We start from the raw sequence: 27,424 nt of genomic DNA, 5'->3' as shown, positions 1-27,424 counted from the left end.
TCCCACCACTTTTGGGAGGCCGAGACAGGCAGATCACGAGATCAGGAGTTGAAGACCAGCCCATCCAACATGGTGAAACCCCGTCTCTACTAAAAATTTTTTTAAAAATTTTAAAAATTAGCTGGATATGGTGGTGTGTGCCTGTAATCCCAGCTACTCAGGAGGCTGAGGCAGGAGAATCACTTGAACCCAAGAAGTGGAGGTTGCATTGAGCGAGATTGCACCATTGCACTCCAGCCCGAGCGACAGAGCGAGACTCCATCTCAAAAAAAAAAAAAAAAAAAAAAGTTAGGAAAGGGCCAGGCATGGTGTCTCATGCCTGTAATCCCAAAACTTTGGGAGGCTTAGGCTGGCAGATTATCTAAGGTCAGGAGTTCAAGACCAGCCTGGCCAACATGGTGAAGCCCCCCCAAAAAAAAGCCTTAGGAAAAATGGTTAGCTGGGCATGGTGGTGAGTGCCCATAGTCCTAACTACTTGGGAGGCTGAGGTGGGAGGATTACTTGAACCCAGCAGTTTAGTGCTGCAGTGAACTGTGATCATGCCACTGCATTCCAGCCTAGGTGACAGAGTTAGACCATATCTCTAAAAAAGTTGGCAGGGATGTGGGGGGACAGCTAGGAAAAAAACACAATGAAAAAAAAAATTGTTCCAAAAGTAATAAATGGAGAATAAGAAAAAAGATAAGAGCAGAAATCAGTGAAATAGAAATAGATTATACATCAGCAAAGCCAAGAGTTAGTTTTTGGTGGGATATATATATAAAAGATTGATAAGCCACTAACAAAACTGATTAAGGGAAGAAAGAAGAACCAAGCAAGTTGCCAATATCAGGAATGAAAGAGTGGACATCCATATAGATCTTAAAAGAATAATATGGGAATATATGAACCGCTTTATGTCAGTAAATGTGATGGTAGTTTGGATGAAGTGGACAATTAGTAAACCAACACAAGAGGAAATAAAATCTCAGTATCTTTTTTCTGCTAATGAAATTGAAACAGTAATTTAAAATCACCCACAAAGAAAATTCTAGACTGTTTACTGTTATATTCTACCAAACATTTAGGGAAGAAATAATTTTTGCTGATCTTACACAAACTCTTTCAGATAGCTGTACACCATGGTGCATGCCTGTAGTCCCAGTTGCTTGGAAGGCTGAGGCAGGAGGATTTCTTAAGCCCAGGAGTTCAAGGCTGCAGTTAGCCATGATGGTACCGCTGCCTGGGCAACAGAGCAAAACCCTCTCTCTTAAAAAGAAAACAGAGAATAGAGAAAGAGGAAGTATTTACTGACCCGATAAGCAAGGCAAAATAACTAAAATACCAACTATGACTAGATTGCTACAAGAAAATTATAGATCACTGTCTCTCATGTACATAAATATAATAATGTTTAACTATGAGAAGCAGAAGCCAGCAATTCAGAAGAAGGATTGTACATAATGACAAAGATTTATCTCAGGACTGCAAAGCTGCAACATTTGAAAATCAGTTGTAACTCACCACATTAACAGACAAGGAATAAAGAATAGAGAATCCAGAAATCCAGAATCCAGACCCACTCAAATACAACGGAGTACCAAGACTGTTCAGTGACGAGAGAAGACATTGTTTTATCAAGGGGTGTTGCAGCAGCTGGTTGTCTGTGGAAAAAATAAACCTTGACCCCTGGCTTAAACTATAAATTTAAAATAATTTGGAATAGATTGTTTACATAAATTGGCAGTAGAATTGGGATAGAGGGAGGGGTGTATGGCATGATCAGGAAATCACAGAAGAGGTTTCCTTTAATCATTGAATGTTGTAATCCAGAGGACAAGCAATGGGGGGCCAAGCCAGGTGAGGAAGCACAGAGCACAGAGATACAAATATACATCAGAGTGACTGATGTCTTGGTCATTGCCCAGGAATACTAGAAATACTTGGATGGGTTCAAATTCCCACAGAATTCTTGAAAGCACCAGTCCCCCACCACCCCCCGGCATTTCCAGGATATTGTGGGAACTTGTGTTAGCTACTGCAGCTGCAACCACACTGGATTGTACCCTCGGGGTAGTCTCAGTGGCTCCCATTGTCTGAGATACTGTGCTATTTTCTGAAGCCACATTTTAAGAGGGATAAGAACAAATAGAATTCATTAAATTCACAGTCCAAGAAAGGAAGTTGGGGGGTAGTGTCATAAAGACCATGTAAGGTGAGTAATGTTTGAAGGAACTGGAGTTGACTAGCCTGGAAATGAGCAGATTGCAAGGGGCATGATTGTAATTTTCACGTGTTTTAAGACCAGAAGGGTAAACTGCTGTGGGCTAGGCTGGTGAAAATACAGAAAATGATGAGAGAAGAAGTAGGTTTTATTAACTGAGGTAAATAGTTCGAACTTTTATCTTGAAGACAGTGGGAGCCATCAGAAAGTCTAAATCACTGTAGTAGTGTGATTACATTTGTATTTTGTAAAAAATCACTGTACCATCTTTAGGTTGGATTTAGAGGTTATGGAAGAGAGAGGTGCTGTTGAAATATAGTAAAAACCTGCATTCATGAAATACTGTGGAGAGAAGGCACAGTATATCAAAAGTGAATGATGCATAAGCACTGTAGAAACTTAGAGAAGAAATTTGATACAACCCAGTATGGCAGAGAATTGGGCCCTTTCTAGAGACTTTGTTACTCATATTGCCAGAACTTATTGCAGCTGCTTTAGGCGGAATGCAGCCTCGCAGTCCCATCTTAAGGGGAAGCGTTGGAACCAGAGACCATTGTCCATTGCCTTGGAAATGCTGAAAAAGCTCCTCATAAACTTGTCTGCTGATTTGGCTATTCGTGCAGATACTTAGTATTAGAATCATTGAACCTTAATGTTGGTGTAGAATGCACTATTTCTGCTACTTCTCTAGTTGATATGGGTCCTTGCTGTCCCATCTGCATAACTGCCTAAGGACAGAACTTCATGTGTTATAAACATGGTTTGCATCCGAGGATAGTGGACAGTATATTGGCTCCCCACCCCCCCCATATTGCCATAGAATTCCCAAACTATTATTCAATACACTTTAATTTCCAAGGTTATTAATTTGTATATGTGTTGGGGGAGATGTAGACAATTACTGTCATTAAAATGCTACATTACTTTGTATCATTGAAAAATGTAAAACATTTTTTTGAATTTCTTATCATTAAAAAAAATCTCTTTAAGCCGGAAGCTCTTTGACATCCTTTGGAACAGAAACATCAAACAGTGGTACCTTACCCCAAAGTAGTGCGGTTGGTTCTGCCTTTACACAGGATACAAGATCCCTAAAAACACAGTTATCTCAAGGTAAGCTGTCTCATCCCTAAAATATTTTCATTCTATACTTCTATAGTGATTTTTGTCTTTTTCTAAATGTCAGAGTTTTTGCAGCTTGTAAATCACATGTATAATTTCTATTTGGTTCTTATTTTTCTCCCAATTGCTGTATTGCAATAACTATATTATTGAATGACTTCCACTATTTAGCCTTATTACAATTCTTAGATCATAAAACTGAAATGCTGAGCATTCTCTAAGTTGGACTTTATTTTGCAAAGCAATAACTTGTATGTAACACTTAAATATATCAAATTAGGCTCAGATTCATCATTAAAGTTGAGCTATCCAAGATGAATTGGAAATACCATCTGAAAAAAACTGTGTATTGTGCTGTTACATTTCCCCTAACATCCTCAAAGGATGGAGAGTAGTGGTTCTCAATGTAGGCCACCTACAACTGAATCATCTGGGGCGCTTCTTAAAAATTTAAATCCTGAGACTTACACATCAGAATCCCTGGAGCCTGAGGATTTGTATTTTAATAATCTTCTTAAAGGATTGTTTCACTTCTTAAAATTCTGTTTTACAACCAGCCAGTCTCATAATTTTAAATGGCTACAAGATTCCATACCTTTTATTCTTTTTCTTTCTTTTTTCTTAATCTTTTTCTTTCTTTTATTTACTTATTTATTAGAGATGAGGTCTCACTTTATTGCCCAGGTTTGTTTCGAACTCCTGGGCTCATGAGATCCATCTGCATTGGCCTCCCCAAAGTGCTGGGATTACAGGTGTGAGCCATTGCACCCAGCCCTTCTCTTCTTCTTCTTCTTCTTTTTTTTTTTTTTAAAGAGATAGGATCTCACTATGCTGCCCAGACTGAAATTCAGTGGCTATTCACAGGTATGATCATAGCACACTGCAGCCTTGGACATCTGGCCTCAAACAGGCCTCCTGCCTTATCTTCTCTTGTAGCTTGGCCTACAGCCTTGTGCCACCATGCTCCGCTTTTCCTTATCTATTTTTATCTACTGCTAATGTGAGTATTTTTGGCTCATTGCTTTATATGAATGGTTTTTTGTTTTAAGTAAAGCAATGTTAAGTCATTTCAGAAAGATCTATAGTCACAAGATAATATTTTAAAAACCTATTAAGAGTAAAAATTCAATGCTAAACACAATCATATGTATTTCACTTAAGATGTTTTGAAATAGTTCATATGGTTACTCATATTGATTGGCTTAATGTTTTTCTTTCTTTTTCTTTTCTTTTTTTTTTTTTTTTTTTTTTGAGACGGAGTCTCGCTCTTGTTACCCAGGCTGGAGTGCAATGGCGCGATCTTGGCTCACCACAACCTCCGCCTCCTGGGCTCAGGCAGTTCTCCTGCCTCAGCCTCCTAAGTAGCTGGGATTACAGGCACGCGCCACCACACCCAGCTAGTTTTTTTTTTTTTTTTTTTTTTTGTATTTTTAGTAAAGATGGGGTTTCACCATGTTGACCAGAATGGTCTCGATCTCTCGACCTCGTGATCCACCCGCCTCGGCCTCCCAAAGTGCTGGGATTACAGGCTTGAGCCACCGCGCCCGGCCTATTCTTTTTTTTTTTTTTTTTTTTTTTTTTTTTTTTTTTTTTTTTTTAAGGTGGAATCTTGCTCTGTCACCCAGGCTAGAGTGCAGTGGCACAATCTCGGCTCACTGCAGCCTCCACCTCCTGGGTGCAAGTGATTCTCCTGCCTCAACCTCCTGAGTAGCTGGGAATACAGGTGTGCCACCACACCCAGCTAATTTTTTATACTTTTGATAGATGGGTTTTGACATGTTGGCCTGGCTGGTCTCAAACTCCTGACCTCAAGTGATCCACCTGCCTTGGCCTCCCAAAGTGCTGACAGGCGTGAGCCACCACAGCCAGCCTATTTGCTTAATTTTTTTTTTTTTTTTTTTTTTTTTTTTTTTTTTGAGACAGAGTTTTGCTCTTGTTACCCAGGCTGGAGCTCAATGGCCTGATCTCGGCTCACTGCAACCTCCGCCTCCTGAGTTCAGGCAATTCTCCTGCCTCAGCCTCCTGAGTAGCTGGAATTACAGGCACGCGCCACCATGCCTAGCTAATTTTTTGTATTTTTAGTAGAGATGGGTTTTCATCATGTTGACCAGGATGGTCTCGATCTCTTGACCTCGTGATCCACCCGCCTCGGCCTCCCAAAGTGCTGGGATTATAAGCGTGAGCCACCGCGCCCAGCTCAATTTTTAAACATTCTAAAGATTGTTTGTTTTTGAGATAGGATCTTGTTCTCTCTCCCAGACTGGAATGCAGTGGTGTGATCATGGCTCACTGCAGCCTCCACCTCCTGGGCTCAAGCCATCCTCCCAATTAACTTAGATCACAGGCAAGCACCACCAGCTAGTTTTTGTAGTTCTGTAGGGACAGGGTTTCGCCATGTTGCCAAAGCTGGTCTGGAACTCCTGGGCTCAAGCAATGCGCCCCCGCTCCCCCGACCCCAGCCCCCCAGCCTCCTGGCCTCCCAAAGTGCTGGGATTGTGGGTATGAGCCACGGTGCCCAGATTATTCTGTAATTTTTAGTTAAATCAGGAACACATGAAAAGGAAGAAGCATAAATATGGAAATTAACATTATTTATGAAAAATGAGAACTAATAAGGAACTTAAATTAGGCAGAGGCAAAATGTAAATTAAATATACAAAAGTCAGTAGTCCTGGCCAGGCTCTGTGTCTCATGCCTGTAATCCCAGCACTTTGGAAGGCCAAGGCAGGTAGATCACCTGAGGTCAGGAGTTGGAGAACAGCCTGGCCAACCAACATGGTGAAACCCCATCTGTACTAAAAATACAAAAATTAGCCAGGCATGGTGTCATGTACCTGTAATCCCAGCTACTCTGGAGGCTGAGGTGAGAGAATTGCTTGAACCCAGGAGGCAGATGTTGCAGTGAGCTGAGATTGTGCTGCTGCTCTCCAGCCTGGGCTACAGAGTGAAACTCTTGTCTCAGAAAACACACACACACACACACACACACACACACACAGTTGGCCACACGGTGGCTCACGTATATAATCCCAGCATTTTGGGAGGCCAAGGAGGGTAAATCGCAAGGTCAGGAGTTCGAGACCATCCTGGCCAGCACAGTGAAACCTTGTCTCTACTAAAAATACAAAAATTAGCCAGTACCTGTAATTCCAGCTACTCAGGAGGCTGACGCAGGAGAATTGCTTGTGGCAAGTGCCTGTAATTCCAACTACTCAGGAGGCTGACACAGGAGAATTGCTTGAACCTGGGAGGCCAAGGTTGCAGTGAGCCAAGATCGCATCACTGCACTCTAATCTAGGCAACAGAGCAAGATTCCTTCTCAAAAAAAAAAAAAAAATCAGTAGTCCTAAAGTCTAATCCATTGATCCATTGAGTATGTAATGGGGATAAAAGATGATTACAATAATACAAAATAGAAATTATGTATGAAATCTATAAGGACTAAATTGGTCATACTAAGAAATATGACCATCTTCTATGATGAATAATGTAATAGAGGGACATAAAAGTCACATAAAATCAAATAAGCATATCTTATTCCTAGATAAAAGAACAAGAAGAGTACCAGCACTTAGGGAGGCTGAGCCAGGATGATCACTTGAGCCCCAGGAGTTTGAGACCAGCCTAGGCAACATAGTGAGACTTCATCTCTACCCAGGAATTTAAAAACTAAGCAGAGTATGATGATGCAAACCTGTGGTTCTAGCCACCCAAGAAGCTGAGGCAGGAGGATCACTTGAGCCAGGAGTCTGAGGCTGCCGTATTACATTTATGTACTACCTCACTCCAGCCTGGGCCACATAACCAAGACCCTGTCTCCAAAAAAAGAAAAAAAAAGATTCAATATTGAGAACACTTCTTATAGTTAACAAATTTATTGCAAATTAATTAAAATCAATGCAAATGGAATAGTAAGAGAACTTAGTAAAACATTGAAACAAACATGGAAGGTAGCTGGACATATTTGAAAAATAAAAGTAATGGGCTTACTGACTTGATAATAAAATGTAGTAATGCAGTATATAAAATAAGAGATGAATAGAAGGCAGTAAGCAGTCTGAAAAAATCCAAGTGTAAATAAGAATTTGTCCTGGGTACAGTGACTCATGCCTATAACCCCAACATTTTGCAAGGTCAAGATAGGAGGATCACTTGAAGCCAGGAGTTTGAGACTAGCTTGGGCAACATAGCAAGATCCTGTCTCTAAAAAAGCAAAAAATTTAGCTTGGCGTGATGGTGTGTACCTATAGTCTCAGCTACTCAAGAGGCTGAGGCCAGAGGATTGCTTGAGCCCAGGAGTTCAAGGCAGCAGCAAGCAGCGATCGCAGAACTATACACTAGCCTAGGCAACAGAGCAAGACCTCATTTTGAAAGAATTTAGTAGATGATATAGGTATTATTTTTAAATTAGTGGAGAGAAGGCTGGCTGTTCCAAGTATATGTTTATTAAAAGAAGGAAATGTATTTACCTAAAACTATGACAAAGACGACCTAGGAGTTTGCATTTAAGTTTTATCAACTAAAGTTTCTGAATTTCGTGAAATTAAAATTCCTAGAATTTTCTTTTTTTCTTTTTTTTTTTTTTTTTTTTTTTTGAGACGGAGTTTTGATCGTTACCCAGGCTGGAGTGCAATGGCGCGATCTCGGCTCACCGCAACCTCCGCCTCCTGGGTTCAGGCAATTCTCCTGCCTCAGCCTCCTGAGTAGCTGGGATTACAGGCACACGCCACCATGCCCAGCTAATTTTTTGTATTTTTAGTAGAGACAGGGTTTCACCATGTTGACCGGGATGGTCTCGATCTCTGGACCTCGTGATCCACCCGCCTGGGCCTCCCAAAGTGCTGGGATTACAGGCTTGAGCCACCGCACCCGGCCCAAATTCCTAGAATTTTCTAAGTGTGATAAGATTGTGCAGATAGCTCAAGGGGTATGTCTTTATTATGCAGAAATCACTTCTGGATTTATTCCTAATAATGTGTCCAGTATCAGCTATATTTTCCTATTTATAACAAAACTGGCATCATGATGATTAATAGGCTTTAATAGTAAAAAGGCTTTTTAAGTACACAAGTGTTCCTATACTCGCTCTGATTGCCCCATTGCTATACTTCTGTAGAACTTGTGAGTCCCAGGATCTTTTCTCAAAAGCCTTGATAAAATAGTTTTATAAACTTATAAGATGATTTAATGTAGTACCATAAAATTAACTATAGCAGTAGGCTTTTTCAAGAAGACATATGAAATAAAAAAAAATATCGGGGAGTGGTAGCACACACCTATAGTCCTAGCTACTCAAGAGACTGAGGCAGGAAGATCGCTGGAGCCCAGGAGGTAGAAGTTACAGTGAGCTGTGATTGTGCCACTGCACTCCACCCTGGGCAACAGAGCAAGACCCTACTCTGTCTCTAAAAAACAGAAACAAAACAAAATGTTTTTTCATAGGCCAAAACATATATAAGCTATGATTTCCCATTATAATCCAATGGAAAAATTGTAATGCTTCTGTTAGTGGTAACTTAATTTTTAAATGGTTTAATGATCATTTATTTGTCTAACTTTGCCATTAATGGCTGAAATGGTATTTCATATTTGTAATTGCATACTTTAGATAATCCTAAAGTGGGGAAATATTACTAACAAATTATCCCTGAATTATCTGGGTACATAATAATGCATTGTCAGCACTCATCAGTTGTTTGAGGCCTGCAAATATACACAGATAGACAGTAACATTTGCAGCGTATTTGGGGATTTTTTGCATGAAGTTAGCATTTTTTAAGCAAAACATTATATTTTGGAATAATTATGAGATGTGGGTACCTGAGCAGAGATTTACAGCAAACATTATCAGGAAAGAAAGCACGATGAGAGCACCTGATGTTACATTCTTCAGTTCGTGCTGTGACCAGGCTCTGACCTCATGAAAGGAAAAATATAATTTATGAGTACAAACCCCATCTTTGGTTTTGCTCCCTGCTTTCCACCATCCCTCCCCCCTTTTTTTTTTTCCACTTGAGACAGAGTCTAGCTTTGTCGCCCAGGCTAGATGCAGTGGATAGTCTCCCAGGCTCAAGTGATTTTCCCACTTCAGCCTTCTAAATAGCTGGGGTTACAGGCGTATGCCACCACACCTGGCTAATTTTTGCATTTTTTATAGAGACAGGCTTTTGTCACGTTGCCCAGGCTGGTCTTCAACTCCTGAGCTCAAGTGAGCCACCCACCCCAGCCTCCCAAAGTGCTGGGATTATAGGTGTGAGCAACCACACCCAGCTAGTTCCCGTATTAAGCAAAAACTTGCTAAGAGATCTCTTCAAAAGGCAAGGAATGAGTATGGCTACTGTGATTATCTGAAGGATTTTTTTTCTTTTCTTTTTTTTTTTGCTGGCCTTCTAGTTATTGTGTCTAATTACCCAACCCCTAACGCATTAAAGAACTTCACCTACCTAACTTTGTAGTTTTTTACCTTTTTTTTGAGACAGGGCCTCACTGTCACCTGGGCTAGAGTGCAATGGCATGATCTCGGCTCACTGCAGCCTCTGCCTCCTGAATTCAAGCTATCCCATCTCAACCTCCTGAGTAGCTGGGAACACAGGCACGTGCCACCATGCCTGGCTAATTTTTATATTTTCCGTAGAGACAGGATTTGCCGTGTTGCTCAGGCTGGTCTTGAAATCCTGGGCTCAAGCGATCCTCCTGCTTCGGCCTTCCAAAGTGCTAGGATTATAGGCGTGTGCCACCATGCCCAGCCCTTTACTTTCTTACAATAGAAGTTTAATGGAGATAATACCTGTAGATGTAAAGGTATCATTTTAGTCATCTACAGAAAGTACTAGGAACAGTTAAAACAAGTCACCATAGTCTTATGGTTGTCATTGGGGAAAGCCTGTGTTTGACCTAACCATAACATGACGTTTGATAATATTTCTAGGGAATCTCGTACCAGGCAGCAATTTTTTTTTAATGTAAACTATTCTACTCAGTAGAAATAATAGATAAAATTGTGAAGGGGAGAGAGTTGTTTTGAAGCTGTTCTTTTTTTTTTTTAACCTAATGACAGCCCACTAAGGTTAACCAGTCTCAATATCTAGTCCAGGCATCCCCAAACTACAGCCCAAGGGCCGCATGCAGCCCCCTGAGGCCATTTATCCGGCCCCCGCAGCACTTCAGGAAGGGGCACCTCTTTCACTGGTGGTCAGTGAGAGGAGCACAGTATATGGCAGCCCTCCAACGGTCTGAGGAACAGTGAACTGGCCCCCTGTGTAAAAAGTTTGGGGACACCTGATCTAGTCTGTTAAGTGGATTCAAATTTGTGCTAAGGATTTGAATTGGTAGAAATAAAACTCTAGACAATTTTATTTAGGGTCTAAATTATTTTGAAATCCCCAGTAGGGTAGTTCTTACCTTTTGGTTACATTTTAGGTCGTTCAAGCCCTCAGTTAGACCCTTTGAGAAAAAGCCCAACAATGGAACAAGGAGTGCAGACCGCCTCGGCCCACTTACCTGCTCCAGCACCTGTTGGGAGAAGGAGCCCTGTCTCAACCAGGCCTTTGCCATCTACCAGCCAAAAAGCAATAGAGAATCAGGAGCACAGGAGAGGTAATACTTCAGCTGTTTACTGTTCCTTAATTGACTGATCAGTGTTTTCCACTCACTTTATTTTCATTAAAATAAATCAGATGAATGATCCCAGAAAATTAAACTGAACGTGATAGAATGTTTGGTCTTTCAGATTTGATTCAAAGTATTAGTTTTGTGGGTATAGATTTTTAGGTATTGCACAGGCTTTGTTTTAGGTTTTTTGGTTTGTTTGCTTGTTTGTTTTTCTTTCTTTTTTTTTTTTTTTTTTTTGAGACGGAGTTTCGCTCTTGTTACCCAGGCTGGAGTGCAATGGCGCAATCTCGGCTCACCGCAACCTCCGCCTCCTGGGTTCAGGCAATTCTCCTGCCTCAGCCTCCTGAGTAGCTGGGATTACAGGCACGCGCCACCATGCCCAGCTAATTTTTTGTATTTTTAGTAGAGACGGGGTTTCACCATGTTGACCAGGATGGTCTCGATCTCTTGACCTTGTGAAAAGTTTTCGATTATGTTTGTGATCATGTGCCCTGAGTTGATTTGGCACTTTGCATGTCTTCTTCTATAGCTGAAGTACACAAAGTTTCAAGGCCAGAAAATGAGCAACTCAGAAATGATAACAAGAGACAAGTAGGTAAGTTCTTGGATCTGAAGGTCATATTCTATGCCTCTCAACAGGGAGAACATTTTAAATGTATGATACATAATTGCTATAAACAAATGAAAGGCAGGGGTTGTGACTGTAAAGGAGGAGCACAGGGGAGTGTCACTGAGGTGACAGAACAGTTCTTTATCTTGATTGTGATGGTGGTTATGCAAATCTATATGTGGTAGAACATCATAGAACTATGCATAAAGACATACCAAAAAATGAGTACATGTACAAACTGGTGACATCTGAGCAAGGTCTGCAGTTTAGTTAATTAGATTGTGCCTGTGTTGGTTTCTTGATTTTGATAATATAACATAGTTATGCAAGATGTCACTGCTGGAGTTTGGGAAGTTGGTTAATGGGCACAAAGAACCACTCTGAACTAGTTTTTCAATTTTTTTTGTCTATTATTACTTTAAAATGAAAAGATGTTTTCACTTTTCTGGAAAACTACTGAGTGGTAGGCAGTTATCTTTTACTACATTCTTGAGTATTTCCTGCTAGTAGGATTTCTCTGTTTATATTTACATTGTTCTACTTTTGTGGTTCTTATGTTTTGTGTCAGTTTCATGTTAGGGTTATAAAATTGATTGTTTCCATTGTTTTCTATGCTTTGGGGAATGGAATTATCTATATGTTACAAATTTGAAATATTTTCTCATTAAAATTAAGCCCAGAGCCTGGGTGTGGTGTCTCAGGCCTGTAATCCCAGCACTTTGGGAGGCTCAGGTGGGTGGATCACGAGGTCAGAAGTTGGAGACCGTCCTGCCCCACATGGTGAAACCCCATCTCTACGTATCTGTTTTGTAATATATAACATTCCCAAATATTTTATTAATATTTTCAAATTTATTAATGGAAAATAAATTGTAATTTAAAAACTCTTCCAAATTAAAAAGACAGTATATAATCACCTTATTTAGAAAGTGATTGAAAAATGATTTCATTTAATTTTAGAAACCTAGATATATTTTTTAGATGTATAAATACTCTTATTTCTCCTCTATATTTGTGTTTTTTTTTTTCATATTCTGTGCGCCATGGAATACAGAATTTTTTTTAGATTTGACTCATTATTTCAGCTTTTTTATTCAGAAAAAGAGAGCGCTTCCCTCCCAAAATAAAATAATTGCTATACTATCTTTAATTGCCCTTCAAAACTCACTCCACCAAAGAGGTTCATTAACAGAACAGTGAATGATCTTCCAGATTCTTTTGTAGATTTTACAGACAGACATCTATACCTAAAACTTTTTTTTTAAGACAGAAAGATCATGGTGTAATTGTGTCTTGTGGCTGAGGCATTTTTAATAGTAGAGGTGAATGTTTTAAACATCCTGCTTACCTAGATGTATGTCTGGGTATGCCGCTGTGGAGTTTTGTGGTTTGTTGTCTCAAACCCAGGCAGCTTGCCAAACCTCAGCAAATAGCACAAACCTGCCTGTTAATCTGTAGTCACTTCTCATCCTTGTCAGTATGTGTGGAGCATTTCACACAGTTGTGATCATTAAACTCATACTGCTTTCTGCGCTGCATTTTTCAGTTAACATAAAATATTCTTCCTGTTTTTTTTTTTTTTTCTTGTTAGTCATTTCTCTTGTGTTCGATATTTGGGTTCCCATATTTTTCACTATAAATTATGCTACTTTGTATTGCTTTATGCCTCATATAATTGGCTGAAATCTTACTTATGTTATAGAGAAGAGAATATATAGATACAAGAAGGCTTGAATAATGTAGAACCATCTAGAGGGAGACATTAAAGATGGAGTAGGAAGTGTTTGGAGTCAGTAGGGCTTGGTACTTGTCTGTTTTTTATTTGTGATGTGGAAATAGCACCTATTTTCTTGCAGTTTGTGCCAATTAGTGTTTGTTTTATTTTTCATACTATAAATCTTGCTTTCTGTTATTCTTTCCATCAAAGGCTTTCTATGTTTTGAGAACCAACTCCATGTCTGGCACTTCAGTTTGCAGGTGTTGGGGATATAGCAGGAAGGAAAACAAAGCCCCTGCCCTCAAGGAGCATACATTAATTTAGTGCAAAAATGTCCACACTTGCCTGGCTGTATACTCTGTCAGTAACACATGTGAGTGTGGACTCCATAAATACAAATGTTTAGAAATTTTGTGTGAGGTATTCTCATTCTACATACTAAATTTTAGTGAAACTTAATTTTTAATTTTATATAAAAAATAAAAATACAATAAAATATAGAGACCTGTAAGCATTTCTGTTGTTGACTATTGAATCTAAAAAGCACAATAGCAACATTTGTGCTAAACCAGCTATTACATATTGAATGTCCTTTGTATATATTCTTTATTATCATAGCTCCAGGTGCTCCTTCAGCTCCCAGGAGAGGGCGTGGGGGTCATCGGGGTGGCAGGGGAAGATTTGGTATTCGGCGAGATGGGCCAATGAAATTTGAGAAAGACTTTGACTTTGAAAGTGCAAATGCACAATTCAACAAGGAAGAAATTGACAGAGAGTTTCATAATAAGCTTAAATTAAAAGGTAAGCTCTGATTTTTCTACTCAGAAAATAATCTTATTTGATCTGTGAATTATGGATGTTTCTCAGATTAGGTGTTTGATTTTATGTAATTCAGATTAACTGAATTGACTTTTCTGATATGTACCTTTGTTTGTCCTTAGAAGATAAACTTGAGAAACAGGAGAAGCCTGTAAATGGTGAAGATAAAGGAGACTCAGGAGTTGATACTCAAAACAGTGAAGGAAATGCTGATGAAGAAGATCCACTTGGACCTAATTGCTATTATGACAAAACTAAATCCTTCTTTGATAATATTTCTTGTGATGACAATAGGTACAGTCTTTAAAACTGTTCTTTTGCTCTTATGATGTTGATTGAAGTATAAAATGGTTTCATGTAAATTCACAAGATTTAATGCACACTACCATAATTGTTTTGTTTTGAGGCAGTCTCACTCTGTTACCCAGGCTGGAGTGCAGTGGTGCAGTCACAGCTCACTGTAGCCTCAAATTCCTGGGCTCGAGCAATTCTCCTGCCTCAGCCTTAATTGAGGGGACTACAGTTGCATACCACCACACCTGCCTTATTTTTTTTCATTTTTGTAGAGATGGGGTCTTCCTTTGTTGCCCAGGTTGGTCTTGAACTACTGGCCTCAAGCAATCCTCCCACTTCAGCTTCCCGAAGTACTAGGATTACAGGCATGAGCCTGGCCATAATTGATTTTTTTTTTTTTTTTTTTTTTTTTTTTGAGATGGAGTTTCACTCTTGTTGCCTAGGCTGGAGTGCAATGGTACAATCTTGGCTCACCACAGCCTCTACCTCCTGAGTTCAAGGGATTCTCAGCCTCCTGAGTAGCTGGGATTACAGGCATGCACCACCACATCCAGCTAATTTTGTATTTTTAGTAGAGATAGGTTTCTTGGGTTTCTCCATGTTGGTCAGGCTGGTCTCAAACTCTCGACCTCAGGTGATCCATCCATGTCATCCTCCCAAAGTGCTAAATTATTCACTCAAAGGAAGAAATAACCATATACTTTTGTTTAAGGATATATTCGTATTTAGTAATTAAAACAAGCATTTAGTTAATGTCTAAGTATGACCATTTCTTTCACCCCTCTACATTGTAGTTCAAATGAAGCCAGAACCAAAAGTGCTTATCTATTTTGAAGTTTGCTGATGCCATTAAAAACTGCCAGATTAGCCGGGCGCGGTGGCTCAAGCCTGTAATCCCAGCACTTTGGGAGGCTGAGGTGGGTGGATCACGAGGTCAGGAGATCGAGACCATCCTGGTCAACACGGTGAAACCCCGTCTCTACTTAAAATACAAAAAATTAGCTGGGCATGGTGGCGCGTGCCTGTAATCTCAGCTACTCAGGAGGCTGAGAATTGCCTGAACCCAGGAGGCGGAGGTTGCGGTGAGCCGAGATGGCGCCATTGCACTCCAGCCTGGGTAACAAGAGCGAAACTCCGTCTCAAAAAAAAAATAAATAAATAAAATTAAAAAAAACTGCCGGATTGTAGTAAATGTGGGTCCAGAAAATTGGCAAATTATTGAGAGGTTAATTAAAGGACCCAGTGTGAGGAACTAACAGTTCTAGAGGTTCTCCTGCCCAATCCAGGTTGTCCTTGTCCTTGTCCTGGCTGAAGTTTGGTGCCCTCTGGTGGCAGTTGTTTACTTCAGTATAAACATGGTTGGAGATAATTCTGAGCCCCGCGATTGGCTGGACGACAGCAGCAACAATTGAGATTCTTGGCCGGGCGCGGTGGCTCAAGCCTGTAATCCCAGCACTTTGGGAGGCCGAGGCGGGTGGATCACGAGGTCGAGAGATCGAGACCATCCTGGTCAACATGGTGAAACCCCGTCTCTACTAAAAATACAAAAAAATTAGCTGGGCATGGCAGTGCGTGCCTGTAATCCCAGCTACTCAGGAGGCTGAGGCAGGAGAATTGCCTGAACCCAGGAGGCAGAGGTTGCAGTGAGCCGAGATTGCGCCATTGCACTCCCGCCTGGGTAACAAGAGCGAAACTCCATCTCAAAAAAATAAAATAAAATAAAATAAAATAATTTAAAAAAAAATACAAAAAAAAAAAAATACAAAAAATTAGCTGGGCGTGGTGGCACGTGCCTGTAATCCCAGCTACTCAGGAGGCTGAGGCAGGAGCATTGCCTGAACGCAGGAGGCGGAGGTTGCGGTGAGCCGAGATCGCGCCATTGCACTCCAGCCTGGGTAACAAGAGTGAAACTCTGTCTCAAAAAAAAAAAAAAAAAAAAAAAATTGAGATTCTTGTTGGGTTCATTGACATTAAATCCAGAGATTGGGCCAGCAGCATAATGGGGACCCAAGGGCCCACCTTCCATCTCCTAGCTTCCTGAGATAAGGTCTTCCTGTCTGGCGTTGTCTTCTTTTTTCCCTTGGGACTGAGTGGAAAGCGAAGCCAGTACCAATCTCATTATATCTGAATTTCCATTATATTGGGGCTGTTACTATGTTTCTTTATCAGGTGTATTTGCAAGAAACTAATATCAGTCATGTGTTCACATGAAGTTTAACAGAATATTATAGGAATATATTGAAATCATGTGCCATGAACAGCTTGTGATAACTTAAATGCTTATTTCTTTAGGAATTATTTAGCCTTAATTTGGGAATAGTGTTGCATATTTTGGCTGAGTGATGTTGTTTTAAGCCTGATATGCTGATGATTATTTGCTTTTATAATAGGGAACGGAGACCAACCTGGGCTGAAGAAAGAAGATTAAATGCTGAAACATTTGGAATCCCACTTCGTCCAAACCGTGGTCGTGGGGGATACAGAGGCAGAGGAGGTCTTGGTTTCCGTGGTGGCAGAGGGCGTGGTGGTGGCAGAGGTGGTACCTTCACTGCCCCTCGAGGATTTCGTGGTGGATTCAGAGGAGGCCGTGGGGGCCGGGAGTTTGCAGATTTTGAATATAGGGTAAGTGTTATTGTTAATAAATGCTTTGGGGTTGACATGCATTTTACAAGACTCAAAACATTTTTCTTGTTTTTTGTTTAGGGTGAAATGTATTTGAGGACATTAGAGTAACTTCCATTTTGACTTTTCAGTAGAGGATATTTTTTTTTTTTTTAAGACAGGGTTTCACCATGTTGGTCAGGCTGGTCTTGAACTCTCAACCTCAGGTGATCCACCCGCCTTGGCCTCCAAAGTGCTTGGATTACAGGCGTGAGCCACCACGCCCGGCCGAGGATATATGTGATTTAGATGTGTTGAAGAAACTGACTTCTTGGCTAATGAATCTAAAAACTTTTTTTCCCAATGGTTTTATTCTCAATGGAAGGAAGTAAGAGCTAGGTGTGATATTCTTTCTTGTCTTTTTATTATAGAACCATGGTTTCACATTTTATGGATGGGCAAAATTTCCCCCCAAAAAATGTATTAGAAATTGACCTAGAGTTATTTGGTTTTTCATTTCTTCTCTTTTAAAAGCTTTGTTTTTGGGCTGGCGCAGTGGCTCACGCCTGTAATCCTAGCACTTTGGGACACCGAAGTGGGTGGATCAGCTGAGGTCAGGAGTTCAAGACCAGCCTGACCATCACGGTGAAACCCATCTTTAAAATTAAAAATTAAAAAAATAAAAAAACTTTGTTTTTTTGTAGGGGACACAGTAGGGATTACTAAAGACACTATTACAAAAAAGGACAATGTAGTATCACCTTTATTTCATGTTATAGAAAACACTTTTAACACCAAAAGTGTCTGTCTAGGAAGCACATACTCTCAAAATGAAAGGCAAGCGTTAACATTTATATAGCGTTTACCAAGTACCAGACATTGTTTTGTTTTCTGTTTTTTGTTTTTGAGTCAGAGTCTCACTCTGTCACCCAGGCTGGAGTACAGTGGCACGATAGCTCACTGCAACCTCCGCCTCCTGGGTTCAAGCAATTCTCCTGCCTCAGCCCCTCCTGAGTAGCTGGGATTACAGTCGCTTGCCACCACGCCTTGCTAATTTTTGTATTTTTAGTAGAGACAGGATTTCACCATGTTGGTCAGGCTGGTCTCAAACTCGTGGTCCACCCTCTTCAGCCTCCCAAAGTGCTGGGATTACAGGCGTGAGCCACTGCACCTGGCCCAGACATTGTTTTAAATATTTTTTACATATTAACTTACTTAAACTGCACATCAACCCTGTGAGTTAGGACTATTATTAACCCCATTTTACAAGTGAGGAAATCGGTGTAGAGATATTAAGTAACTTTCCAAAGGTCACATAGCTAGTAAGTGATGGTGCTGGTTGTTGAGCCCAACAAGTTAGCTCCTGTGTCACTGCTCTTAATTTGGTTTTGAGAAAAATTCACTACATTTTCCCTGGTTTTCTCCTTTCACCATGATCTTGAAAATGTTTCGGTATTGGCCTTCAGGAGCTGCTGCTGCTAGAGAATTCTATAACTCTGTATAGTATCCTTATGTGTATAATTTAGCTTTTGACAGGCATCTGTAAATTAAGCCAGCATAGTAACTATCTCAGTTAATAGTAAACTATCTTAATTTATTGATTTTAGAAGTAGTGGAGAGGAAAGGCTATAATAGAAAGGATCAAAATCTTGTAAAGAGCTGCACTCATAATAGCAAGAGGCAGCTAAAAACAGAATGACCTGTTAGCAGGAATTCCATTGCTCAGCACTTAAAACTGCCCATTGTTGAGATATCTCTGGAAAGAGATCGGTATTAGTGGCTTTTGAACCTGCTCTCTTAATTTTGATGCCTTTGATACTGTGCTATCATAACCAAGACTGCCAAAAATTATGCTCAGGTCACCAGCTTATGCTTCCCAGCTGGGAGAATCTGTCTTAGGAACTCCAAAATAGTCCTTGCTTATCACTGTTACTGTCCTTAAGGTTGCCAGTGACACCTTGCTTACAAAATTCAGTAGCAGTATTTTCACAAATACTTTATTTGCCATTAACTCCTCTCCAATATTTGACACTGACCAACCACCCAACTTGGGGTCTTTCTTCCTAGTTTTTATTTTATTTTATTTTATTTTTTTTTTTTGAGACGGAGTTTCGCTCTTGTTACCCAGGCTGGAGTGCAATGGCACGATCTTGGCTCACCACAACCTCCGCCTCCTGGGTTCAGGCAATTCTCCTGCCTCATCCTCCTAAGTAGCTGGGATTACAGGCATGCGCCACCACGCCCAGCTGATTTTTGTATTTTTAGTAGAGACGGGGTTTCACCATGTTGACCAGGATGGTCTCGATCTCTTGACCTCGTGATCCACCCGCCTCGGCCTCCCAAAGTGCTGGGATTACAGGCTTGAGCCACCGCGCCCAGCCCTTCCTAGTTTTTAAAATACCAGGTTTTTAGTTTATACTCTTCCTAAAATTTTTTTTTTTTTTTTTTTGAGACGGAGTTTCGCTCTTATTACCCAGGCTGGAGTGCAATGGCATGATCTCGGCTCACCGCAACCTCCGCCTTCTGGGTTCAGGCAATTCTCCTGCCTCAGCCTCCTGAGTAGCTGGGATTACAGGCACGTGCCACCATGCCCAGCTAATTTTTTGCACCTTTAGTAGAGACGGGGTTTCACCATGTTGACCAGGATCGTCTCGATCTCTTGACCTCGTGATCCACCCGCCTTGGCCTCCCAAAGTGCTGGGATTACAGGCTTGAGCCACCGCACCTAGTATTTTTTTAATACTGTTTTTTTTTTTTTTTTTTTGGATCAGGGTTTTGCTCTGTCCCCCAGGATGGAGTGCAATGGCTTGATTGTAAGTCACTGCAGGCTCAGGCAAAAATCCTCCCACCTCAGCTTCCCACATACCTGGGACCACAGGCATGCACCATCATGCCCAGCTAATTTTTTAATTTTTTTTGTAGACATGGGGTCTCACTCTCACTATGTTGTCCATGCTGTCTTGAATTCCCAGGCTTAAGCAGTCCTCTCACCTCATTTTCCCAAAGTGCTGGGTTTATAGGCATGAGCCACGGTGCCTGTTTCATTCTCCCTTTTGTAACTCTGTCCTGGACCCTATGTTTTTGCCCGGTATCTCTTATCTTCACTTTCCTGCTGTCAGCTTAAAATTCCTCAGACTGACCTCGTAATTTTCCTCCTCTACGGTCATCTCAGCTCTGCCTCCTCCCAGTGTTCCATGTTGGCTCATGGTATACTACCCAGGCATTGGAGGCTCATGGTAAACTGCCCAGGCACTAGAGGTATCCATGATTGTGGGCTGTTGCATGTGATCACATTTATTCCTTTGAGATGTCTCTGTCAAATACTATGATAACCCATCAGTCAAGCTTCAGACCTTCATCTCTCTTTACCCCACTTCAAGGCAGATCAGCTACATTTTGAAGAACCTAGAAGACCACATTGAGTCAGCTTGTCTTGATAAAAAGTATGTTTAAATTAGATTTTGATCCAAATGAGAATAATAGCAATAGTTACTAGTATGACCTTTCAGACACTTAGTTTTGACATTCGTGGATAAAGAGTTGCACCGCTTATTCTAAAATAGACCTTTTAAAGGTCATTAAACTTTCAAAGTTGGAAAAATCTGAGAGGTCTGACCAGGTTAAAGCATAAACCTCTTCTGCAGTATCTCTTACAGAGGCTGGGACCTTACTCTTCCCAAGGGCATCCGTCCCACTCTAGGAATGTTATAATTGTTAAGATCTCACAGACGCACAGAGTCTCTGCCTTTATCTTCAGCCTGTTTAACTCTACCCTTGTAAATGCAGAGAAAAAATATACATGACTTCAGGATAATTTTTCAGATATTTACAGAAACAGCTATCATGTTTTCTGTGTGTAACCCGACTGTTATTTCCCTTCCTCTGAACCCTCATTAACAAACCTTCCAGGCTGGGTGCAGTGGCTCACCCCTGTAATCCCAACAGTTTGGGAGGCCTAGTCAGGCAGATCACCTGAGGTCAGGAGTTTGAGACCAGTCTGGCTAACATGGTGAAACTCCATCTCTACTAAAAATAAATAATTAGCCAGGCATGATAGTGCACACTTATAATCCCAGCTACTCCAGAGGCTGGGGCAGGAGAATCACTTGAACCCAGGACTCAGAAGTTGCAGTGAGCTGAGATCACACCACTGTACTCCACCCTGGGCGACAGAGCAAGACTCTGTCTCAAAAAAGAAAAAACAGCCAGGCGCGGTGGCTCAAGCCTGTAATCCCAGCACTTTGGGAGACCAAGGTGGGTGGATCACGAGGTCAAGAGATCAAGACCATCCTGGTCAACATGGTGAAACCCCGTCTCTACTAAAAACACAAAAAATTAGCTGGGCATGGTGGTGCGTGCTTGTAATCCCAGCTACTCCGGAGGCTGAGGCAGGAGAATTGCCTGAACCCAGGAGGCGGAGGTTGCGGTGAGCCGAGATCGCGCCATTGCACTCCAGCAACTCTGTGTGCTCCATGTGCTTACTAATACAAACATTTTTTTAAAGCCATGTCACACTATTTATCATTTTGAGCCTTTTGTAAAACTTCTATCATGTATATTACAGATGAAAATGCATTGTCATAGTTATCTGCATGCATCTTTATCCATGCTTCTGTATCCTTGACAGATAGTTCAGCCTCTACTTAGGTGTTTCCAGGAGTGATGAACTCAGCAAACCCTCAGGCATGGCCCAGTGGTTAGGAGGCTCAGTTGTGACATTACACTCCCTTCTCTGAACTGTGTGAGGATCCCACTTGATACATTTGGCCTCATTCATCATCACCCCTTAACCTATCTGATTCAAGCAGGTTCCCTCATGATTTTCTCTCATACACATTGTGCTTGATTCCAGCTCCATCCTCATTCATTTTCTTTTTTTTTTTTTTTTTTAATATATTTATTGTTCTTTTTTTTTCTTTTTTTCTTTTTTTTTTTTTTTTTTTTTAGATGGAGTTTCGCTCTTGTTACCCAGGCTGGAGTGCAATGGCGCGATCTCAGCTCACCACAACCTCCGCCTCCTGGGTTCAGGCAATTCTCCTGCCTCAGCCTCCCGAGTAGCTGGGATTACAGGCACGCGCCACCATGCCCAGCTAATTTTTTGTATTTTTTTGTATTTTTTTTTTTGAGGCGGAGTTTCGCTCTTGTTACCCAGGCTGGAGTGCAATGGCGCGATCTCGGCTCACCGCAACCTCCGCCTCCTGGGTTCAGGCAATTCTCCTGCCTCAGCCTACTGAGTAGCTGGGATTACAGGCACGTGCCACCATGCCCAGCTAATTTTTTTTTTTGTATTTTTAGTAGAGACGGGGTTTCACCATGTTGACCAGGATGGTCTCGATCTCTCGACCTCGTGACCCACCCGCCTCGGCCTCCCAAAGTGCTGGGATTACAGGCTTGAGCCACCGCGCCCGGCTTAATTTTTTGTATTTTTAGTAGAGTCGGGGTTTCACCATGTTGACCAGGATGGTCTCAATCTCTTGACCTCGTGATCCACCCACCTTGGCCTCCCAAAGTGAATTTTTTGTATTTTTAATAGAGACGGGGTTTCACCATGTTGATCACGATGCCCTTGATCTCTTGACCTCGTGATCCACCCGCCTCGGCCTCCCAAAGTGCTGGGATTACAGGCTTGAGCCACTGCGCCCGGCCTTTTTTTTTTTTTTTTTTTTTTTTTGAGACGGAGTTTCGCTCTTGTTACCCAGGCTAGAGTGCAATGGCGCGGTCTCAGCTCACTGCAACCTCCACCTCCTGGGTTCAGGCAATTCTCCTGCCTCAGCCTCCTGAGTAGCTGGGATTACAGGCACGTGCCACCATGCCCAGCTAATTTTTTTTTTGTATTTTTAGTAGAGACGGGGTTTCACCATGTTGACCAGGATGGTCTCGATCTCTCGACCTCGTGATCCACCCGCCTCGGTTTCCCAAAGTGCTGGGATTACAGGCTTGAGCCACCGCGCCCGGCTTAATTTTTTGTATTTTTAGTAGAGACGGGGTTTCACCATGTTGACCAGGATGGTCTCAATCTCTTGACCTCGTGATCCACCCACCTTGGCCTCCCAAAGTGAATTTTTTGTATTTTTAATAGAGACGGGGTTTCACCATGTTGATCACGATGCCCTTGATCTCTTGACCTCGTGATCCACCCGCCTCAGCCTCCCAAAGTGCTGGGATTACAGGCTTGAGCCACTGCGCCCGGCCTTTTTTTTTTTTTTTTGAGACGGAGTTTCGCTCTTGTTACCCAGGCTAGAGTGCAATGGCACGATCTCAGCTCACTGCACCCTCCACCTCCTGGGTTCAGGCAATTCTCCTGCCTCAGCCTCCTGAGTAGCTGGGATTACAGGCACGCCCACCATGCCCAGCTAATTTTTTGTATTTTTAGTAGAGACGGGGTTTCACCATGTTGACCACGATGGTCTCGATCTCTTGACCTCGTGATCCACCCGTCTAGGCCTCCCAAAGTGCTGGGATTATAGACGTGAGTCACCGCGCCCGGCCTACATTCCCTATTTTTTTTGTGTGTTTAGTTTTATTCTGTATCACTAGCTAGATGAGAACTTCTTGGCTTTAATGAATATGTGTTCTACTTTTCTTTCCACCACAACATGCAGCTCAACATGAAACCATAGTGGGCTTGAAGTAATTGCTTATTATGTTGATTAGGAATTCACCACTCCAGCCTTCAGTGAGGCCAACACCTGTCAGTGTGGCTAGCCCTTGATTTTTCATTCCAGAATTGAATAACCCTTTCATCTGCCACTAGAACCCTGACCCCAGCAGCCCTACACCTCCTAAATCATAAAATCATTTCACCTGGCACCTTTAAAGGTAGGAAATGGTGAGTGACCAGTGTCACATAAAGGAGATTTATCTTTGAAGATTAAACTTGTATCTGAAACATCTAACACTTCCTCCCAGAGATGGACATGGATGACATTTTCTGCAGTCTTCATGAAATGAGTTGGCTTTATTTTTTGTGCTGTATTAGCATGAGTCATTGTAGTTTGGGGGTAAGCATAAACGAGCTTCGTTGTTTAATGTAAACATGGGTAAAAATAAAATCATAAAGTTTTAGAATCCTTAAAAGAATCAATCAAACTGGAATCTCTCCCCTTCCACGCTCCCAGTCGATGATAAGGGAACTAAGGACCCCAAGAAGTTAATTCTCATGATTGAGGTACAACCTAGCAAAGCCAAAACTCACTCTCTTGACTTCTGGCCTGATTTTCCTTAAGGATAATGTGGGAAATAAAGGCCAATGCAGTGGTTTACACATGTAATACTAGCACTTTGGGAAGTTAGGGCAGGAAGATTGCTTAAGCCCAAGAATTCAAGGTCAGCATGGGCAACATAAGGAATCCCTATCTCTTCTAAACAGTTTAAAAAATAGCTGGAGTGGTGGGACGTGCCTGTAGTTCCAGCTATTCATGGGGCTAAGGGAGGAGGATCACTTGAATCTGGGAGGTCGGGGCTGCAACACACCATGATCACACCACTGCACTCTAGCCTGGTGACAGAGCGAGACCTGTCTCAAAAAAAAGAAAAGAAAGAAATATAAACTTATAGTAAGTTTGGTTTTATGGTGCTTCCTTGCCCCGCTGCTGCTTTTTTGAGGTGGGAATGGAGATCAGGACTAGGAATAATAATGTAACGAGCTCCTGTTTTGTATGCTGCTGTCAGTGAGGTTAAGTCACCATGGTGAGTGATAAAGATTGCATCTGTGTTTCTTCAGATGGGGTCCAAAGACAACAAGGTATCTGAATGACTCAGCATGATTCTCTCTCTCCTCTCCCCCTTTCATTTTCTCCTGTCTCTTTCTCTTTCTTTCTTTCTTTTTTTTTTTACCTTTCAGAAAACCACAGCTTTTGGACCCCTAAAAGGTCTGGATTGATCATACTGCTTTCTGAAAGGTAAAAAAAAAAATACATTGGGAGGTGTGAAAGTTGCCTTTGGTGGGGACAGCGGGTTCATCTTTTAGCTCATTGCTGTCAACTTAAACCAGGCGTCCCCAAACTACGGCATGCGGCCCCCTGAGGCCATTTATCTGGCCCCCCCGCTGCACTTCAGGAAGGGGCACCTCTTTCATTGGTGGTCAGTGAGAGGAGCACAGTATGTGGCGGCCCTGCAACGGTCTGAGGAACAGTGAACTGGCCCCCTGTGTAAAAAGTTTGGGGATGCTTGACTTAAACCATACCATATGTATTTTAATTTAGTGACATTGTTCAAATGTTTTGATGTTGTATACACAGGTGAAGTTAAGTCTCATCTAGGAAATGTCTGTTTCTAACAGTTGGGTTGAGAATCAGCAGTAAAAATTAGGTATATGGTAGCAGCTAGTCCAAAGGAAATAGAAGCCCTTGGCTCTCTTTGTACAGGCCTTTAGTTTAGGATTGGTCTCGCTGGAAATCTCCTTGAGATTTTTTTTTTTTTTTTTTTTTTTTTTTTTTTTTTTTGAGACGGAGTTTCGCTCTCGTTACCCAGGCTGGAGTGCAATGGCGCGATCTCGGCTCACCGCAACCTCCGCCTCCCGGGCTCAGGCAATTCTCCTGCCTCAGCCTCCTGAGTAGCTGGGATTACAGGCACGTGCCACCATGCCCAGCTAATTTTTTGTATCTTTAGTAGAGACGGGATTTCACCATGTTGACCAGGATGGTCTCGATCTCTCGACCTCGTGATCCCGCCTCAGCCTCCCAAAGTGCTGGGATTACAGGCTTGAGCCACCGCGCCCGGCTCTCCTTGAGATTTTTATTGCTTTCTCACTGGTTACTTTTTTAAAATTCCCCAGGCCACTTACTGCTTTTCAGAACTTATTTCAGATTTAAAAGTTATCCTTTTAAAATGGATTTTTAAGCCAGTGCTTCCTCCTGGCATCAAATTTTGGAGAAAAATGTTATACTGTCTGGGTATTTTATTGCTTAGTAAAGACATCAAAGACTTGGGGATTTACTGAAACTTGTTTCACAGTGTGTTGACGGTTGTATTTGATGAGTTTGACTACTGAGTTGAGGGTTTTAGGTTCTATCACTGTTCTTAAAAAATTATTAGGGAGAACAACCAAAGATTAGGAAGTATATGTATATTTTGGGTGGTGGTCATTGCTTTAACCTCTACTGACTGGAAAATGCAGTAAACAGTGAGTTACTACTGAGTGTGGAAGTTATAAAAAGAGTTTTCCTGGAAATCAGTGAGACAGATTTTTCTATGACAGTAAAAAAGGGGGTCTATTTAAAGATAATTTAAGTATTTGAGCAAAGTAAAAGGTAATAAGCCAATAATTTGGAACATGAGCTAAATTTTTTTTTCTTTTTTAGAAAGACAACAAAGCTGCTGCATAGTCTACAAACAAGTCTCTGAAAAAATTAGGTGAATTTCTAGCTCTTCATGGTCCTGAAAATTGATTTCAGTCTTTGCGAAGAATGAAGAAGTGAATTCGCTGTACATTTGTCACCAGCACTGGGTTTTAGTTTTTTGTTTGTTTTTCCGCTTAATTTCAAAGATAAAATGCAGTTACTTTTGGGGGTGGAAGGCTCATCTTACAACATGAGCATTAAATATATTTGGAATAGTCAAAGCTTAAGTAATTTCTTATGTATAGTTAAACTAAAGCAGTACTTCAGTGGGACTTACAAGTATTTTTTCATCACTGAAAGGTTTTTTTTATCACTAAATTGTATTTGGCAATTGCAAGTTGCCTGCAGATAGGGCCGTGATACTGTGTTTTGAGCCACAGAAGGTTGTGTGTGTATGTCTGCGTGCGTGTATGTGTGCGTGTGTGTGTGTATCTTTTTCCTCCTTTCTTTTGGGGAATCCTGTAATATGAGGTAGCTTATTTCGTCAGTTAATTAGAGTGCTGGATGGTAGAGAATTTTGTCAGTCAACTATGTACACACAGTAAATACTGTTTCTTAGGCAAAGGTAACTTTTTTATATAGTTGTAAAATTCCATTATATTCCATTGCCAAAGAAACGTTAAGAACTTTGTATAGCTGTATAAAAAGCAACTAATTTTTTAAAGAATAAACATTTTAAAGTCAGCAAACATACTGTGTCCTTGCAGAAGTTGATGCGCTGAGCAGCAGCCTTATGGGTGGGTCTTTTTCTTAGTTTTCCAGGCTTAACATTTTTTGATTTTGTTTTTTAATGTTTGAACATAAATGAAGATTTGATACGTTCTTTCATTATCTTAAAAAAATATAAATTATTCATGCTTATTGTAAGAACTTCATTTTGTAGCAAACGGCATATCACAGGATCTGTCCAGATAATCAAATATTTTCGGTATACAATGTAAATAATCGTAAGATGAGAATGTACTTAGCTGTATTTTCAAATAAGTAATCCTACCCCCTTTTTTAGGACTTTAAAACTAGGCATCAATGAACCTGTTTTTCCTATAATGCCTGGAATTTAGTCATGATACCTTGACTCATTCCATCATATTTCAAGAGGATTCAGA

General features: G+C 41.2%; 1 protein-coding gene across 6 annotated transcripts in view; it reads left to right on the top strand.

The window, feature by feature from the left end:
• LSM14A (LSM14A mRNA processing body assembly factor) overlaps positions 1-26,989 on the top strand; it is a 66,902-nt gene extending 39,913 nt beyond the window's left edge. Inside the window, exons 4-11 of one of the 6 annotated variants that reach the window (XM_039465595.2) lie at positions 3,194-3,316; positions 10,745-10,921; positions 11,466-11,531; positions 13,882-14,064; positions 14,205-14,376; positions 16,767-16,998; positions 24,821-24,878; positions 26,280-26,989. In XM_039465595.2, coding sequence (XP_039321529.1) covers positions 3,194-3,316; positions 10,745-10,921; positions 11,466-11,531; positions 13,882-14,064; positions 14,205-14,376; positions 16,767-16,998; positions 24,821-24,859 — 992 coding nt within the window. In that variant the 3' untranslated portion in view covers positions 24,860-24,878; positions 26,280-26,989. The remainder of the gene's footprint in view (positions 1-3,193; positions 3,317-10,744; positions 10,922-11,465; positions 11,532-13,881; positions 14,065-14,204; positions 14,377-16,766; positions 16,999-24,820; positions 24,879-26,279) is intronic. The other 5 variants (XM_039465596.2, XM_074386578.1, XM_074386577.1 and 2 more) reach the window with 5 other exon arrangements.
• Positions 26,990-27,424: the final 435 nt, after the last annotated feature.

The sequence above is a fragment of the Saimiri boliviensis genome, chromosome 14 (assembly GCF_048565385.1).
Source record: "Saimiri boliviensis isolate mSaiBol1 chromosome 14, mSaiBol1.pri, whole genome shotgun sequence".
Lineage (NCBI taxonomy): Eukaryota > Metazoa > Chordata > Mammalia > Primates > Cebidae > Saimiri > Saimiri boliviensis.
Note: the sequence above shows the minus strand (reverse complement) of the source record. Positions and strands in the feature narration are given on the sequence as shown.